Source organism: Schistosoma mansoni, chromosome 1 (assembly GCF_000237925.1).
Source record: "Schistosoma mansoni strain Puerto Rico chromosome 1, complete genome".
Lineage (NCBI taxonomy): Eukaryota > Metazoa > Platyhelminthes > Trematoda > Strigeidida > Schistosomatidae > Schistosoma > Schistosoma mansoni.
In genome coordinates this window covers 11033370-11051914 of record NC_031495.1, presented here as the reverse complement: position 1 = coordinate 11051914, position 18545 = coordinate 11033370, and the positions used below count along the sequence as shown (strand labels likewise).

Below are 18545 nucleotides of genomic sequence, written 5' to 3'. Positions count from 1 at the left end.
TTAAATTCAGCTCCGACAGTTATACCAGCTTTTTCAGAAGTAATCAATACATTTAAACTATGTTTCAATTGAACATATTCGTATATGAAAATCTGTACCTTGTTGCTAATTCACTACTAATAAATTCTTAGTTTAATGACAAGTTAATCAGGTACTGTAAAGTCGATCAATATTTATTTTCCTAATGAATTCAATCGGTTCCATTTTATTAAATTCTCCTGATCCTTCATCTATCACAACGTAATTATATGACGGTAATATTTGCATAAAAACCAAAAATACCTAAACGAAATGACATAATTTATTCTATACATTGTAAAACAATATATTATTATATGCATCAATTCAAATTGTTATGACGTTAACCTGGACCTATTCAAAAAGAATGTGACGAAACTATAAATTACTTTATAAATCACGGGTTTATACAATTTGTCTTCTGATTTCATTTAGTCAAGTTGCTTGGACATCAAGTCCAACTGTTATCAAATGAGTTACAAGGGTAAATATATCAATTTATTTATAGTTTTCGGTCATTTAGTTTTAATATTGTAAAAGAAAAACCATGTGTTAAAGTCTTAATAAACTTCCTTCCAGTTGAACAAGGTTTTACGTGAACTCATCAATTATTTATTAAGCAAATAGTTTACCTGAGTTTCATCTTTTTTTGTTTAACGACCAAAAACACTACCTGTATGTCTAGTATACCTAAGGAATGTAAAACTTAACTACTCACATCAGTATCCCCATCTTATAACATTTTTTTCTGTTTTTCTCAAGTCGAATGAATAAAATAGATAGTAATACTTAACTTTAATTATTATTTAAAACACAGGACTAGTTCAAAACTTTTTCAAAACAAAATTTATAGTGTTTGAGATGATATAATAAACCAATTCGTTGATAATACCCATAGCAACTGAATATACAACACTGCTTGTTCAACAGATAACTTGTAGCTAATTTAATGAACATGAATTATCTGAAACTTTTTATCCTGAAACAAAAGTGTAATTAATTATATACAACATTAAAGTAATCGAAATAAAGTTAAGAGTCTAGGTTTCATACACTCAATAAGCTTCCAATCTAACCAAAGTTTCGAAATCGTTCAATTCAAAATGGAAATCCAAAACACTATTGTTTTCTTTCGAAAATATTTTTACAAATAAGATCTTTTTATTAAGCTGAATGGGTAGTAAGCTATCTTAACAATGTTTGAAGAGAATAAATAATTTGATAAGTTTCCAATGTGTAATTATATATATGGTATGATCTGTATGATAACCACTTTGGTTAATTGTAATTAAAAGACTTTACATAATTCATTTAGAAGATGAAATGGTCACTACCTATGTAGATAATTAATTCAATTAATATTGATTATAATTAACTCTAAATAAACCAAATAGATGATGATAGGTAGAAAATTAGTTAGTTACCTCTCTCTTTCCCTTCTATTATGCATGAATTTTAATGAACAAATAGGCAAGTAATAATGTATATAACTACAAGTAGGATAATATTCATTCATTCATACAGTCAATAATTGTTATTAATACTAATAGTGACAAAAGCAATGGGCGTAAACCACCTGTAGAAATAAATATATGTGCATATTTTTATGCAAAATTATTATGTAAAGGGAAAGGGATAAAAAGACTGGACAGTAGTATATGCGTTTCAATTATTTAAACTAAACTTGGAAAGAAAATAACAATTAAAACTATAGCATACACATTTGTATATTATTTGGGTTTGATTTTGAATGTAAGTGTAATAGATACAATGTAGTACAAAAATGTAGAGGGGGTTTTTGACTGCGAATATTATATTGTGGCGTATGCTGCTTATGCTGTAGATATAAGTAAGTAAGTAGTTAACGGAAAATAAATTCCTGGAATCAGAAGATTGAAATGAAGAGAACAAGAAACTACAGAGCAGTTTAAATGACAACAGGATTAGAGGAATAATGGAATATGTAAAGGGCAACGCAAAGAAGATATGCAAATGATGTATTTAATGTATGATTTTCATATTTTATTAAGTCATCGTATGATTTTGTTACACAAAATAATGGAGATTTCCCAACATTAGTTTTCCTTTACTGCAATATTACTGTTAGGATAGATAACGCCATCAATAATCTCAGATTTATTGCATTTGCGCAGTTCACTATTCACCAAAACTCTTAGATTCACTTTACTAAGAACAACTGTTAAAGGTACTATTTTTGATTAGTCATTAGATCAAAAAATCTATCATGAAATAATTAGATCTTGAGCTGTATACTGTGATATCATAGGATAAGAAAATATCTTCAAAAGGACAAAAGTCATAATGTTTTCATCATAACACAAAGAGTTTACAAGTGTTAAATTCAAATACAGCAGTTACTTAATTCGGGAATCTAACTCAAGACTACGACATTAATTATTTCATCGTCTACTAGCAAGAGCTCTACATATTTTCCACACGGAATACACACATTGAAACACAAAACAAGAAATATTGATTGAGCTAAGAGTTCTCCTCTAGGGTAATCATTTATATTTTGTAAATTTCCTCCTACAGTTGTCAATAAATAGTTCTAAACCAACCGGTATGTTAGAGAGGTTATTGAAAAAATTGTTTATTAAGTACAGTAATCACTTAAAGGAACGTGTATATTGTTAAAAACTAAATTTTTGCCTCATTTTTAATCATAAGGCCAAAAATATGAATGGTATAATATGAACTTTCCAAATCATACCATGATGTAAATTTTTTCTTGAATGATCCACAGTATTCCTTGAACTACCAGAATCAAGGGGTTTAGACAAATGATCCATCGTGTACAAATCATTTGAACGAGGAGTATGCGTAGATAATAAAGCACTACGCCCTGTTCCCGTTGTACGAGAACTGGGGGTTGATGGTGTGACAGAACCCATACCACGATCATGCGATAATGTGAACTGATGATTCTGTAAAATAATAATAATAACAATAATAATATTAATAATGAAACATGTTGAAATAAAATGGACAAAAGCCTTATACTGTTTTTTCCTCAAATCCACATAAAGCCTACTGAATAGTTATCAGAAAACTAGTGTATTTTTATCATTAACAATAGAAGTGTTGAACAGTAGCAAATTATTAATCACCTCATGATAACAAACTCACACGCCCATGAAATATGTCAGATATTTCTGGGTATAATTTTGAAACTAGACAGAAATAAAGTACATAAAAGTGAAATAAAGAAATAATTTCATTGGAATACTAGGAGTAAACAAATACATTGGACTTATGTAAATATACTGTGAAGCTATTCAGGCAATACATAGTTGTTAAGTAAAAGGCTATGCTGAAAAGTACTCATATTTTCAAGATTTACTCACTAAAGATTTACATAAGGTTAATATCATTAAACTAAAATTTTGTATCGACACATTGATATACTGCGTCACAAATGAATTCTTCATATATCACTTAGTATTACACGTAGGTATGGTTCATAGATATAATGGTGCCAAAATCGATCACCATTCACTCAAATTAGTGATCACGTAACACATATATGCTTGGAGAAATAGCTTAATTAAAGCCTAATACTCAGATTCAACTGTGTTTGCTTCTTCAATTGTAAACACGACCTACATGAATCTATCCAAAGCTATGTGGACATTATCTCTCATTAAATTATAATATAACGCAGTCAAAGAAAAGCGTATACAAAGTAAACCAAACACGAAGCATTATATAATAACCTTTTTTTACAGTATATGTTAAAGAATTAGTCACTACTTTTGATTTTGAGCGGCCTGCTTGAACATTCGGACCATCTATTCCTTCCATTTAGATATTTCAACAAGTTATCTGTTTACTTTTGTTTTAAAACATCATTGTCTGATAATCAGATAACCTACTCAGTTGTGTTTATGAAATGTTTACAACCTTTCGCTGTACAAATTACAAAAAAGACCAATCATAGACATCATGGTTGCTGGTAATATGCAGCGAAAAGAATGTACATTATTCAGATGTCGATTCCTGAAGTGCTAACTTCTAACAGGCGACCTACCCAGTATTTATCGTCAGGATCGACTAAGTAGTAAGAAACGGAAACTTGTTGAAATACTTTGTGCCAAGAATTCTATATTGTGCCAAAAATATAATATTGAATAAAGCTAATAATAAAATAAAAATAACCCAAGCAAAGCACGTTAAAAAATATGATAAAATGAAAAATTTGTCGCAATTCCAAAGTTACAATTTGACAAATGGTATGTCAAGTAAGAAGAATTATTGTATAAATTACCTACATACAACTAATCCGCGTGACACAATGAAATGGTAAATACAACTGATGGCCACAAACTAAAAGAAAATAGAAATCATTATCGAATGGAACATTCTTTCTAGTTAATTTTCCAATTACTATTCGTTCGAACAGAAAACTGTTTTCAAATATTAATTTAAATGTTGAGATGGTGGAGAAGATTTGTAGCTAAGGTGGGTGATTTTGATGTTGGTTTGTTCTCTGAGCTGGATGGTTTGGTCGTGGAGCTTTCATCGTCCTTCTGAACAACATCATCAGTACAAACTTCGGGTAGAAGTGAAGTGTTTGAATGTGGTACGTATGATTAAAGTCTGCCCTAAAACTGCATTGTCATTTTTAGGAGAGCTAAGCCTGTTTATCATTATTATTATTATTATTATTATTATTATTATAAGTACAAACAACATTATTAATCGTTTATTTGGATCTTCCCTATTGATTTTTAGGACTGCTATTGATCAGCCTCTTATTTGGATATATGCATCCTGTACGGCTTGCCTCGATATTGCCTTAAGTCACAAGCATCATAAGCTAGATGTATCTGCACCTCGGAGTTGATGTTCACTCCGTGACTTGAACACAGTACCGTTCGCTTCAAACACCATCACTCTATCCACTTAGCTACTGAATCCTGATAGCCACTAGCTTGTGCAATGGGATGAAGTTTAAATTCATTTTGTATTGTTTATTATTGATCAAAAAATTTTGCAGACTAAAAGTTTAACAAAGAAAAGAAAGTTAATTTTGAGGCGAAATAACTACAAGATTTTTACTTAATTTTACATCAGTTAAAAATATATCTCTTCTGGTCAACAGAAAAATTAAGGAAAATAGAGTAGGCGTTTCCTGAATTTAAAATGCTTTCTATCTTACATTTTTTTAAAAGCCAACACCATTACATTCTAATCAAAATAATCCAGCCATCAGTCAATCATTCAGATGGGAAATTAAAGAAAACCAATGGAGAGTTTGTTGAAAGACAAACAAATAACAAGCATTATATATATTTTTCCAGGGATAATCAGTCTGGTTATTTTATGATCTTTTTTATTTGACAAGATTTAATATGAGACAAACGAACGCACACCTACATATACATACAAATTCTTTTAAAAAGATTGATAAAGGCATTCATGAACTAAGGATTTCAAGCAATTATAAGGAACAAATATCTTTAAAAAAAGGAAAGGCGGTAAACGAAGAAATATATGTCGTAATCATCAGCTTAAGAAATTTGCTGCACAGTATACAATTAATCATTTTGAGAAGACGAAAAATTATTCTTTACGTAACACTAAATAATGTTTAAGATTTTTCTATGCTTTATATGATCTCATCTAAGATAAATTACATTAGGGTTTCACTAACAAACTATAATACACAAAATAGTAAGGCATTTTTGAATTGATCGACTAATTATGTTAATTAATTATAGAGTAAATACGCTATAAGCTGTTATAGAAGAATAGATAATCACTGTGAGTTGCACAAAACAACAAACCCAACTTACTGAATCAACGTAGATAGTATGAGTTTCATGTACTGATGGAATTGGTTAAAAAAAGAGACATAAGGTGGATAACATAGCAAGAAATATATGATACTACTCAGTGATTTGATAGTAGTCTAAATTTGGTTTTTAAAAAAGTATAATGTGCATACCTCTTTCTTTTTGCAACTATTGATTAATTTCCGAGGACTATCCACAAATTCTTCACATGAATCGAATTCCGAGCCCACACTTGTTGTTCCATCGACATGATTAAAATTATCACCGGATAGAATTTGTTTCAGATCAATATCTTTACTGGGAAGACTAAAACGTCTTTCACGTTTCTGATGAGGCGAGTCTTGTCTCGAGAATTCATACGAAAAATATTTAGGACTCTTGTTTGATTTGGAGGGGTTAGCCTGTAACAGAAATAACTCTATGTCTTAATTAAAATTAACATAAGAAGATTAAACATAGCCAGAAAGCAAGTTAATGGAATCGTGGTGAGAAAAATCATATGGCTCTAAGAACATTTACGAAAGTTTACTGACAAGTACATCTATAGTGATATAATAGTTTCGAGATAATCACTTACCTGAAAAAATAAATTTTGAAACTCGAATGGAATGCACTGATTTTTATCAGAATGTTAGTATAAGGTACATTGCACAATTTCGGAAAAAATATCCCCTATGTCGGGAGTGAGATGGTTACCCGGTAATGGTATTAGAAAATGGTTACGCTACGTTACGAACTGACTGAAGTTCGACATGCAAAATGCTATACACTGGCTCAGTGGTCTAAAGGTCAAGAGATCACAGCGAGACTTGACAGTTCCGGGTTCGATCTCTGATGGGGTTTTGGATGCGTACTGCTGAAGAGTCTCATACTAAAATAAAACAGCCATCCAGTGTTTCCTAGTTTTAAATGGTTATTTAAATAAAGTCAGTTCGTGATATAAATTACAAAACAACTTAACAGAGATCTCAATACTCGATCAGTAAGAAGATGTATAGTGAATTAAAGACATCTAATATACTAATTATTATAGTCTTTCAAAATTTTCTTTTAGTAACTTCTCAAACTGTCAGTTTTAAAAATTACAATCAAACGATATTCAATGATAAAGATAAGGGTGAAGTAAAGGGACCTCACTTATATATTTTCAAGCACATGGTGTGCCACAGCTGTGCTCGAAAGCAGCCACAAATTTACAGACTTTAAGTCATTGGTGTCAAACGCTCAATTTGATCTGATTATTCACTAACGCCGTTGTATAATAAAAAAGCCACTAAGACTTTATTGTTCATAGGCAGAAACATCATTTTCCCATTATTTTCTAGTGATGACAAAAACAATTTCCGTCAAATTACCCGATGGTATTCCAACGAATGTTCATGTAAACCGTTGTACAAAACAGTTTGATAGAATACCTTTCCTTATATATGGACATTTTTCGTCTGTCCAATGAGTGGCACTGTTAGTTGTAAAAGGACAAGTGTCCGATTCCCAAACCACGTTATTATTAAAAATTCTTATGAATATTTGAATTTTATAGAATATATAATACACATCCAAATGATCAAGCAACACTTCACATAAAACAGACGAAATATGACAGAATTGATCCAATTGTGAAAACATATGAGATATTAGACAGGGATTTGTTTAGTGACATAAACAACCTGTCCAGTTGTTAAAATGCTAAGTTTCGTGAGTTCTGTATAAAATATAAACACTAATTCTTGGATCATTGCATTATACAATCATTGAGAAGTGTTGTGTATATACTATCAGTTGATGATAACCAAACTATTGGTTTAACCTAATAAACTCATAATAACTTACAGACTTAAAAAATATAAATGTTAGAGTCTATACGGATTTCAGGAACCAAATGTTCCCAATTTCCACTTCGTTAGTAGTAAAAAACACTTCCATTACTACACTTTAAACTTGGAGTAAAATACATGAGGCGTTATCTTAATTCTCATTGGTTAACTCAAGGTCGTAAGTATATTATACTTTTATTCACTAAAGAATAAATAAATAATAAAATGATTTGACTTACATGCTTTGCTTCATCTGACGATGATTTAGGTAAAGTTACGATAGAATTCAAGTATACATTATTAGTAGTGATATTATTTCGACTATTTAATTCATTTTGACTGGATTCAAATTTTAATAGATGTGCCATAGTCCACATTTTATTCAATTCACTTTCTAATATTTTTATACGATTATTTAATTCATTTGTTTCAGAATTGTTATTAACAGTGACATTACTATTATTATGATGAACAGTGTCATTTTGCATCGTTGATTCTTCAACTCGAAGTTGTAATAATTCAGACTAAACGAATTAAATAAAGTCCACAATAATATTTGGAAAAAATAAGTATGAAAAAAAAAGAAACAAGAATTGGCTTTTATGTATAAGAAAAAGAAAATTATGTAAAACGGACTTAATATTTAGTCACCTACCTATTGGATATAAAGTAGAGCTGGATCAGCACTAAGGACTAAACAAACTACTACTTAGTGATCAATCAATGTAAATATCTCGGTTCTACAAGAGATAAGTTGAGGTTCGACTAGTTCTGTATCTACATCTTAGACTCTGAAACATGGTAACCTGGGTTCGCATCCACCATATCGTATCAGTTCCTTGAATATTAATGTTAGGTGGTTAGAGACAGTCGGCAAGAAACCCTGTTTAACCTATATTACTTACGAGTCATCACTCGCTAGAAAGACATACTATCAAAGTTATATTACGAAAACTGAAAAAAGCTCGATTAAAACAAATAAAATAGATGTAAACGAGGCATTGGATTCGCTTTTTTGATATTTGGATGACACGAATGTCAAAATCTCCTTTGGCTTCTATCTAATTTGATAGACTAAGGTCCAAATGAAATGAACAACCGTTGTTAAAAAGAGAATTAAATCAGAATGTCCACTGCTTTTATTACATAATATACATGAAACACGATCTTCAAAACTAGGAGGGGGGCGTGAAATGGCTAAACATATACATTAGAAAATCTTTGGATACGTTGCAAACAATAAATGAATAATGATGAAGTTAGATGTAGAATACTAAGTAAAGGTAATATGAATCTTCATACTCTAAAGTACTTGCCATGTACGTTATTGATACTTAACCATCGCCTACCTTGCCAGAGTATACTGATTAGCTCTAAATCAGGTCGGCGATGAGGGACAAACCGCCGAGTAATTTCATAGATTTACTGACAGTTGGGAAGGGTAAATGTAAGTGCAAACTTTCTGGTTAAAATTAGAGAAATAACTATAGTATGTGGTCGAAGATACTATGTGACAAGGTTTATAACAGGTCTTAGTAGTGTCAATGTATCCACCTAGGTAGTTTAGTGAAAGTTTTGAATAATCTGATGTCACTCTCATTTCCTCTGCCCTGTTTCACTTGTACATTTTATCCTTTATCTGAATACTTAAGTGAAACATAACAACTTTGACCGACACATCTTTGTGCTGGGTTCTACATTATTTATTTTTATCTGTATACTTGATAATAAACAGTTTCTCTGCTACTAAATATAATTTAGTTCTAGTCTTCTTATCGAATGATAGATACCTATAAGCGTCCTGCCTTCCTCGCATAAAATTACTGGTTACTAATGGGCTGTAGCATTTAGTTTTCAGATTATACATGAAATTAAAGAACATTTAGGGGTAAAGGAAAAGTATAACAAACATTATACACATTGAAACTAGCACATTTCATACAACTGTAAAACTAACGGTAAACTGCAAAATATCAAAGATGAGGCAATGGTCTAGAGACTACAGAATATATATATATATATATATATATAATATATATATACACATGAATCCTCGGTTTGTACAATAATTTAACTTGACCCTACATAACCCTAACTCTTGCAGTCCACAATAGAGCAATCGTCACTAGAAACTTTTTACATTTAATGTATTAAATAACTATTAAAAAATCACCTAGAAGTGATAATGACAAATCGACCTGCTATATTGACGGGTGACCTACATTATTATGAGGTCTCAGTTTATTAGAACATTTAGACACTCAAGTTTAAATATCAGAGTAGAAAATAAATCAATGTAAACTGCAAGATTCACATGAGTAGTTAAAAACAGAGGCTACATACTCATATCCCGTAATCTAAAGATTTCATCAAGTCAACTACTAGTGAGAACACTGTACCTGACCTAAGCTTTTAAAGCCTATGCGTTGACGATAACCTTTGATAAGTTATTGATTGACTGTTAGCATTTTACCAATGAATTAGGAATCTCATCAATCTACAACAGGATTATTATTATTATTAAACATTTGTAAAACAAGTCTATCATTAAACGTAACTAAGTCACTCATGAATTAAGTAATCTGATTATAATACACGAACAATCTGTAGCTAAATGTGGACTTGTTTTTAAGCCTTCAGAACAGGAGATTTTCAATTTGTAACAGAAATTACTGATGAATCTGGAAAGTTAGTGATAAGCACAATTGTAATCAACAAAATGTAGCAATAAACTCAACTGCAAGCACCCTCAAAATTCAACCTTAGAACACTTCCCTTTCAATTAACTTTTCTACTAATACTGACAATTCATGATATCAATTTAAACTCAACAACTCCTACAATCCTATACTGATAATTCCAGCTACATTTTAACTGATTATTACACATTCAGGCCCTTAGAACAAGAAATAAACAAGTCTGTAAACGGGATATAAATATATATACAACAATTAAAGCAAATCTTTCGACATACCTGTAAATTAGATAATTTCATTTGAATCTGTTCCACATCTGATTGTTTGAATGATTTGTATAAAGATTTATTCTCTGGTTGTGATGATGATCTAGTTGGGTTTTTTTCTTCCAATATATCAGACTATTCATTTGAATAAACAATTAATGAATGGAAAAAAATTAATAAAACATCGTGAAAAGTATACGTTAATAGGCTTCCAACTGATATGTGGAAAACGTGGTGTTTCCGATTAAATGAAGTTTAATAATGAAAAATACAATTCATAAAATCATGAAAGTCAACTTAGTCTATTTAACACACCCTAAAGAGTTAAACAGTGATTCAAACAAACAAACAAAATGAGAAAATATTTCTCTCTAAAAAAGCATATTTACTCATTTGTATTTTAAAGGTATATGATACACACATGTTCAGGAACAAATAGATAATAGGGAATACTTGAAAATAAAATGGTAACGCCTATTCGGGAAAAGTTCGAAATGTGATATTTAGTAAGCGGGAAAAACGTCAATAGTTTCATTAAGTGATTGCCTTATTATATATATATATATATATATATATATATATATATATATATATATCACAATCATTATAACTTGCCTTCTACAAAAATCAATTATCATAACATAAGTGAAATTAAACTCATCAACACATGAACTATGGGCTATAGGTCAAGGTCGGAGTCGAACTAGAAAATATTTGGGTTTAATGAAGTATGCACTCAGTTTTGATTATATCATTAATTGTACAGTTATAAATAGCAAGAAATAAAAAATGATATTATATATTACATTTTTAGAGTATCCCCAAAACAGGAGCGTAATCTATCACAAAAGTACATAAAACCTGGATAGGTAACATGTTGATTGTTTTGTAACTAATGCACACTAGTATAATGAGACTACTTGCTACTACGATGGTGTGGGTTACTTATATCCACATAAGTATTATATGGTAATGGTGAGGCATAGAATGTATTTTGGCAGAAGATCGATGATGAAAGAATGGGAACGAAGCGCAATCGGTATGAAAATGCATGAACAATGAAATCAGAGAAGATGGACTGATATTTGCAGAAGTAACAGTCAAGATTGAGACAATTGATTGTTATTTTGCAAATTAACTGTTTACTGTATGGTTATCAGATATTAGTGAGGTAGTCTGTAATTTATGCTTAAATATATTGGATTGTCCCCACCTGTGTTCTTGTTCACTACACACACACAAATCATTCGGTTTATGTGAGGGCTGGGATATTGTCCGGGCATCCAAACCGAAGCAGTATAATGAGACAACGATATTTGGATCTGTAATATAACACTGTTGTGGATTTCTAGTACACTCTGATTAGTTTCTACTTATGAATGTTATCTTTCTTCCGAATGTAAGCTTCCATTCGTTATTCTCGATGACACCTTTTGTGAATTATTTGCTTCCTTGACCAGTTTCATGGATGCTTTCAGTGGGCTATTACACATAGTACTACAATCATCAGTTTCTCTTCAGTTGACAAATCTTTGCTTGTACTTGGAACTTAATTGAGAAAGAATTTAGGTCGTTTACTGTTTACAATCTATGCAGTGTATGCTTCAAAGTATTCACACTTATCATTTATTGGGACTTTTTAAACATTGTTAAAAATCGCTTTAGAAAAATCTATTGCACTGTTTTTCACGCCTTCAACTAGTCCACTTTTAAAAGCAGGTGTTCAGCTTTATAAAAAAACAACTAATGCTTTAAAGGCATAAGACGCTATACAAGATAAGAATGAGGTTTTTAAAAATGTGGATGGGTGGCTTCTACCTGAAGTTTGTGCTGATGATGTTGTTCAAAAGAACGATGAAAGCTCCACGACCAAACCATCCGGCTCAGAGAACAAAACTCTATCAGAACCTATCTTAGTCACTAGCTACCATGGGACTGTGACTCTTGATATTATTCCATAGCCCTGTGGATTAGACGCTAAGGCCAAATATTCTCTGAGAAAATTAACTGCTTCGATTCTGATCCCGAAGCAATACCCCAGTCCATACACATACGGTAATAAACACTAATGAAGAAAATGATGATTACGATTCATTTAATTAATACACTGACGTTTATAAGCTATGAAAACTATAATTATATTATCATGTTGAAATTTATTTTATTTCATCTTGATATTCAACATTGTTTTGTTCCCATACTGGCTAATTGGTCCTTTCACTCTTTTATCTACTAAAAATATCATAATTTCATTTAAATGGTTTATTTTTTGGTTCCAATGGTCGTGGAATTTATCTATACAATACATAGATAAGCTTTAACAAAATCAGTCAAGAATGCATTAAAATATTCTGACAAATGAACTCGACTTACTGATTTTACATCATCGAGAGGTTTATCGAGTGTCGGAGACTTAGGACCCTTATCACGAAACAATGCAACTGTTGGAGATGAGCGATTAGGTGGTGGATTTGATTGAGGTAATTGACCTGAAAAATTAACATATTACGGAATGAGGGTAAGAAAGTTGAATCACTTGTTAATAGAGATTACTGTGACAACTTTCAGGCAACTAGCGAAGATAATCATGAAATAATGATTATCACGGACGAGAGTAAAATACTGCATATCATTTAATTTAATTCAAACTTCGGAATAATGTGGAGCAAAAAACCTTTATGTGACCATTAACTTAGTTCAATATTTTAAAGAATCAAGTTACACTACCTACTAGGATTAAGTAGTATAATGCAATATCGCAAATTACAAGATTTGAAAAATAATCCCTAGTCCTCCATTGATTTAATTCCCTTAGTGAACTCATCAATTATAACTTAATTGCAAATTACTAATTGACTAGTGACAAACTAAATTATCATGTTATAGATCAGTCGAATGCATTTCACTTCGACGAGTGGAAGAGAGGGAAAAATTTTATGAATTACAAGTAAATCTTGTTCCACTCATCAATTGATTCTACGAATAAAATTGATACATACGATTGTCAGAAAACTTGGATCATTTTTTTACGCGTTTACGTCACCCTTAAAACCTGTGATGTACTGCTCTTTAATATCGTTTATTATTACGATTGATTTTTCTACTATTAGTTACCAAAAGATTGACGGTGAAACAAGTTTAGTAAGTCCATATTTAAGTCAAGCACTTTGATTCAATTTCATTAGTTTTATATTTACTGAAGACAAATACATGCAAGATTACTATAATATTCGGATTCCCTTTAAACAATGAGTTAAACAACAGGTTTCATCATGATAAAATAGACCATCTTCATTAAATTGTAGATAATAGGTATTTTTTATACGACAATTCTAAAAGCCCTAGAGGTAAACATCTCTAATTGATCTACGATATGATTGTTTGTAAAGATTGCACTAGAATGAGTATTAAAAAGGTTAGCAAATTTTCCATTGTTATTATTTGCCAATAAATTAGGATTTAATCGTATGTAAATGGAAGGTGAGACTGTTGGGTATGTCAGGATTAAATACCACTCAATCATATTCAAAAGAAACAACGGTGAAACAACTATATTCTAATCTTATTCTCACTCTGATTAGTTTCACTGTAATGCGTGATATTAATAATGAAGCATATATAATTCTCTTCATATCTTGTATCACAACACAACTGGCTATTGAGCTTAAACTTCTTATGATCAAAACCACTAATAGGATAGGAATCATAACTGAGTAATTAATAAACTGTCAATTGAATACCTACATTAAATAAACTCTTGAGATAAAGTAATCGAAAAAATCATTATGAACTAGGAATCTGCTTGTTAGTCTAGTTCAATAATTAACAGTCGATAGAACAATACAACTGCTTTGTTAAGAATTTTTCATATTAACCTCAACTAAACAACAATTCACCTTACAAGAAGTAATCCGACAGTTGATGACATATCAATGTAAATTAAAATTACATTGTATATACTTGAACATAAAAGAGTCAAATGATATAACACCATTAACAGTACACTTAACAGTTTTCTGTTTTAAGTCACAATAAAATAGGATATCTGAAAGTAGTAGACAAAATATTTACTTACTGAGTTTATCATTCAAACTGATCAGATTGTGATCTAATTCAGGATTTAATTCTTGATTTACATTATTCAATAGTACCTGATAAATTTAACAAAAGAAAAGTGTGAATTACAAGGATAACCAATATTGTCTGAATATGGTAGAGTAATGAACTAAGGTAAGTTATAGAAATAAATGGAAAATAAACAAGTTGTATACTAAAAATAATCATTTCAAAGTTTTATGATAACAAAGATTTGAACTTAGAGAGAAACAAATCCATTGGAATAACACCTTGACATAAAGTCTGCTAGACAAAAGTATATACTATGAAATTAATTAAACTACCCTATGTTACTAATACAATGATGTCAAAGTAAGATGAACTGGAATTTGTCGACATAGTTTAAATAAAAAGCATAGTGAATGAGGTTAAACTCTGTAGCAATACATGAAAGTTTAAAGAAATCAGTAATGATTTCAATGTTCACTGAGTGTATCGTAACTAGTATTTCCTGTTCAGCTATTGAGTGAGTGATGCATATTACAGTGAGATTTACTTTTTTTTAAATTTCTTTCAATAAGTAACTCAGTACATTTGTGTTTTTCATTCACCATATCCGGCTTTGATACACCTGATATGCTCATAACATGCATTCTCAGGTAATTCCAGCCGCGAAGTCCACAAACTACTGTACTACCAACTAAGCTGTTAATTTTGTAAATATGATAATCAAATAATTAGATGCTATTAATTCAAGTCAAGAAATATATATATATATATATATATATATATATATATATATAGAGAGAGAGAGAGAGAGAGAGAGTAGTAGTATTTAAGAACATATAAGTGGTCTAATTTCAGTCATGATTATAATAGTATTATTAGTTTCAGAAGTGCAGTTTTTTTAACGATTTTTAGAAAAAACAACAATCATAATGAGACTCGAAGGGTAAAATGAGTTTATTTGAGCTAAAGATGTAAACAGACCAAAACTACAACAACAAAATATCAGAGATGGATGGTGGCTAGTAGCGTAATCCAAGATGCGCGTTTCGTCCTGCTCGGCACTCATCGGCTGTTATAACTGGATCCGAATTGATGTTCAAACTGGAACTCTGACCCAGTACCGTTTGCTTCAAATACTGAGTCTAGATGACCATTAGCTTGTACAATGGGGTGAAGCTTCATTTATTTTAGTATTGGTTATTTGAATATTCCCATTGATGTTTGGGACTCCTAATGATCAGTCTATTTTGGCATATTTTCAACCTGTGTGAGTTGCCTTACGTCACAAGAATTAGAAGCCGCCGTCCATCTCTGCTTATAATCTCTGTGACTTAAGGAAATATCGAGGCAACCTACACAGTATGAAAATATGCCAAAAGAGACTGATCATTAGGAGTTCTAGACATCAATGGGAAGATTCAAACAACCATTACAAAATTGAATTAAACAATATGATCATTTTAAAGATGAAATAATGTAATATATTTTAATTAGTGGAATTTAAATGATAAAACAATGATACGGAAAACTATGGAAAACAAGTTTTGTGCGTGAAAATTAAAATCGTAATTAAGATAAACACATGTGTATGTATGTGAAATAATCGTAATTGTTTCATCACAGCTATTTTTGTCGCAACAAAACAGTAATTTCCATACTTTCATTCTGTATACACAGACTAATTTGGAAAAGTTTGTTGTTAATAGGCTCTGTAAAGCAAAATATGGTGTTTGTTATTTGTTTTAAAAGAAGTCGAATATATCCATTCAGTAGTCTCTATCAATAGAGTGTTGGACGATCACACCTGTAAATATTTTGTTCTTTTAATAAATATTTAGTAATATAGACCAAACCTCATTTATTTATGGGTTAGCTCCCTATCAGTACAACCGTAGTTGTTTTGTAGATTTTTCTCTAAAATTTTATCACCTTAAACAGTGAACGAATGAAGTCACATTTCCTAGCTGACAGTTTAGGGTTTATTATAATTAAGAATGCTTTTTTTCTCCGTAATTCATAATAAATATCTTAACATATCAATGTCCCAGTGTTTATATCATATCTATTGAATGTGGCTAATTTAATTTAATGTGTACTTAATGTTAATAATGTTTAAAATGCCAAGAGTCTTCCATACTTCTTAAACAATGGAGTTTTTCATCATCATCGTTAATAAGACTACTCGGGTTGTACTTGGTCAAGGTTAGAAGTATCCTCATCGCTAGTGTTATACCAACCCGATGATTTTGAAGGATTAGGATGATTTACAAAGTAAAAATATTAACTACCAATATATTAAGAAATATCTACATAATTACATTGAGATATCACTACAATAAAACCATAAGTAAATAAATTGCTCACTACACTACATAGTCAATTTTTGTTGAATCAATATAAACCCATGTTTTTTATGAGAAAAAAGAAGAGAGAAAGCAGAAAGTAGAAATAAACAACAATAATAAAATGAGAAAATCCCCCTTTATAGTAACATTTACTAATCATGATTAAGTAATCCTGTAGCATGGTCGACTCATATCCATATGAGTAGTATAATGGTGATGGTCAGACATATAATGTATTTTGGCAGAAGATCGATAGGGAAGGAACTGAAATGAAGCGCAATTTGTAGGAAAATGCATGAACAATGAAATTAGAGAAGATGGATTGATATTTACAGAAGGAACGGTGAAGATTGAGGCAATTGGTTGTTATTTTGAGAATTAACTGTTTGCTGTATGGTTATCAGAATTTAGTGAGATAGTCTGTAATTTGTGCTTAAATACATTCGATTGTCCGCCCTCGTGTTCTGTTCATTACAATCCAACCAATTCAACTAGAGGAAACTTAACTAGACATCATTAGCCCCCAAATGCCCTGGTACGGTCGAGAGTGGGGAGAGTCCGCTCTCCCTCTCGAAATCCTCTCACGTGGTCACGCGTGTATAGCCTCCGCCAGGGAAGTCCTACTCACTGCCTTCTCGTGGCATTACTGTTGTTTACGAAATTGAGAGGACGAAAAGCGAATGTCCGGCGCTTTAACCGAGTTGGTGGACACGGAGGGTCCACCTAGGGGAGTTGGAAAACCCTGATTCCAAACCAATGGTGCACATGGGCTCCAGTATCCTGAGGGAACAAATGGCGTACGAATCAATCGTTGATCACCGGCTACCATGGGACTGCATCTCCTCACAATGCTCCACTGCCTTGTGGATCAGATCTTTCGGTCAAAGGCTCCGGGTGTGGGCCCCTAAGAAAACCACCTGCTTCAGTTTGGGCACCTGGGCAGTATCACAGCCCTCAAGCAAATCGAATGAGATTTGTATGGCACATATGTATCTGGTGCTTCCTTGTACCAATATTTATGTGTTTAAATAATAATAATAATAAAGACATCATTAAATCAGAAAATTGTTTAAACAAAACAACAACAACGAAAAACGACTAATTGTGTTTAGACTTTTAAACACACACACACACACAAAGATATCTTTCTATAGATAAATATTTCAAAACTTTATATCACAACAAGTAAGTTCCACAGTAATATGTTCCACTTACAATATCGGAAGAAGTATATTGATGTGTAATATTAGAATTTTCATGGATGATATCATTACAATCATTACAATCTAGTTTATTATCTAAGCAATTAGGATAGGATTTATTACAGTCATTATTATCATCATTTATATTTGAACACATTTTCTTTTGTATATTGATTAGATGATTATTAGATGAACATTTATTTATGAATGAATGATCATTTGTTGAATTATTTGTTGGTATACATTGAAACATACATTTACCTAAATAAGGTTGATCACCAGTATCATGAATCTTAAAGAGAGAAAAAATAAAAGAGACA

At 31.1% G+C, this 18545-nt stretch overlaps 1 protein-coding gene across 1 annotated transcript in view; it reads right to left on the bottom strand.

Annotated features, from left to right (window-relative positions):
- Smp_150750 (hypothetical protein) overlaps positions 1–18545 on the bottom strand; it is a gene marked incomplete at both ends in the record, with an annotated part of 92703 nt that overhangs the window by 64870 nt on the left and 9288 nt on the right. Inside the window, 5 exons of the mRNA XM_018793250.1 lie at positions 2753–2966; positions 5990–6238; positions 7891–8175; positions 10626–10748; positions 18239–18517. Of these exons, the coding sequence (XP_018647782.1) occupies positions 2753–2966; positions 5990–6238; positions 7891–8175; positions 10626–10748; positions 18239–18517 (1150 nt within the window). The remainder of the gene's footprint in view (positions 1–2752; positions 2967–5989; positions 6239–7890; positions 8176–10625; positions 10749–18238; positions 18518–18545) is intronic.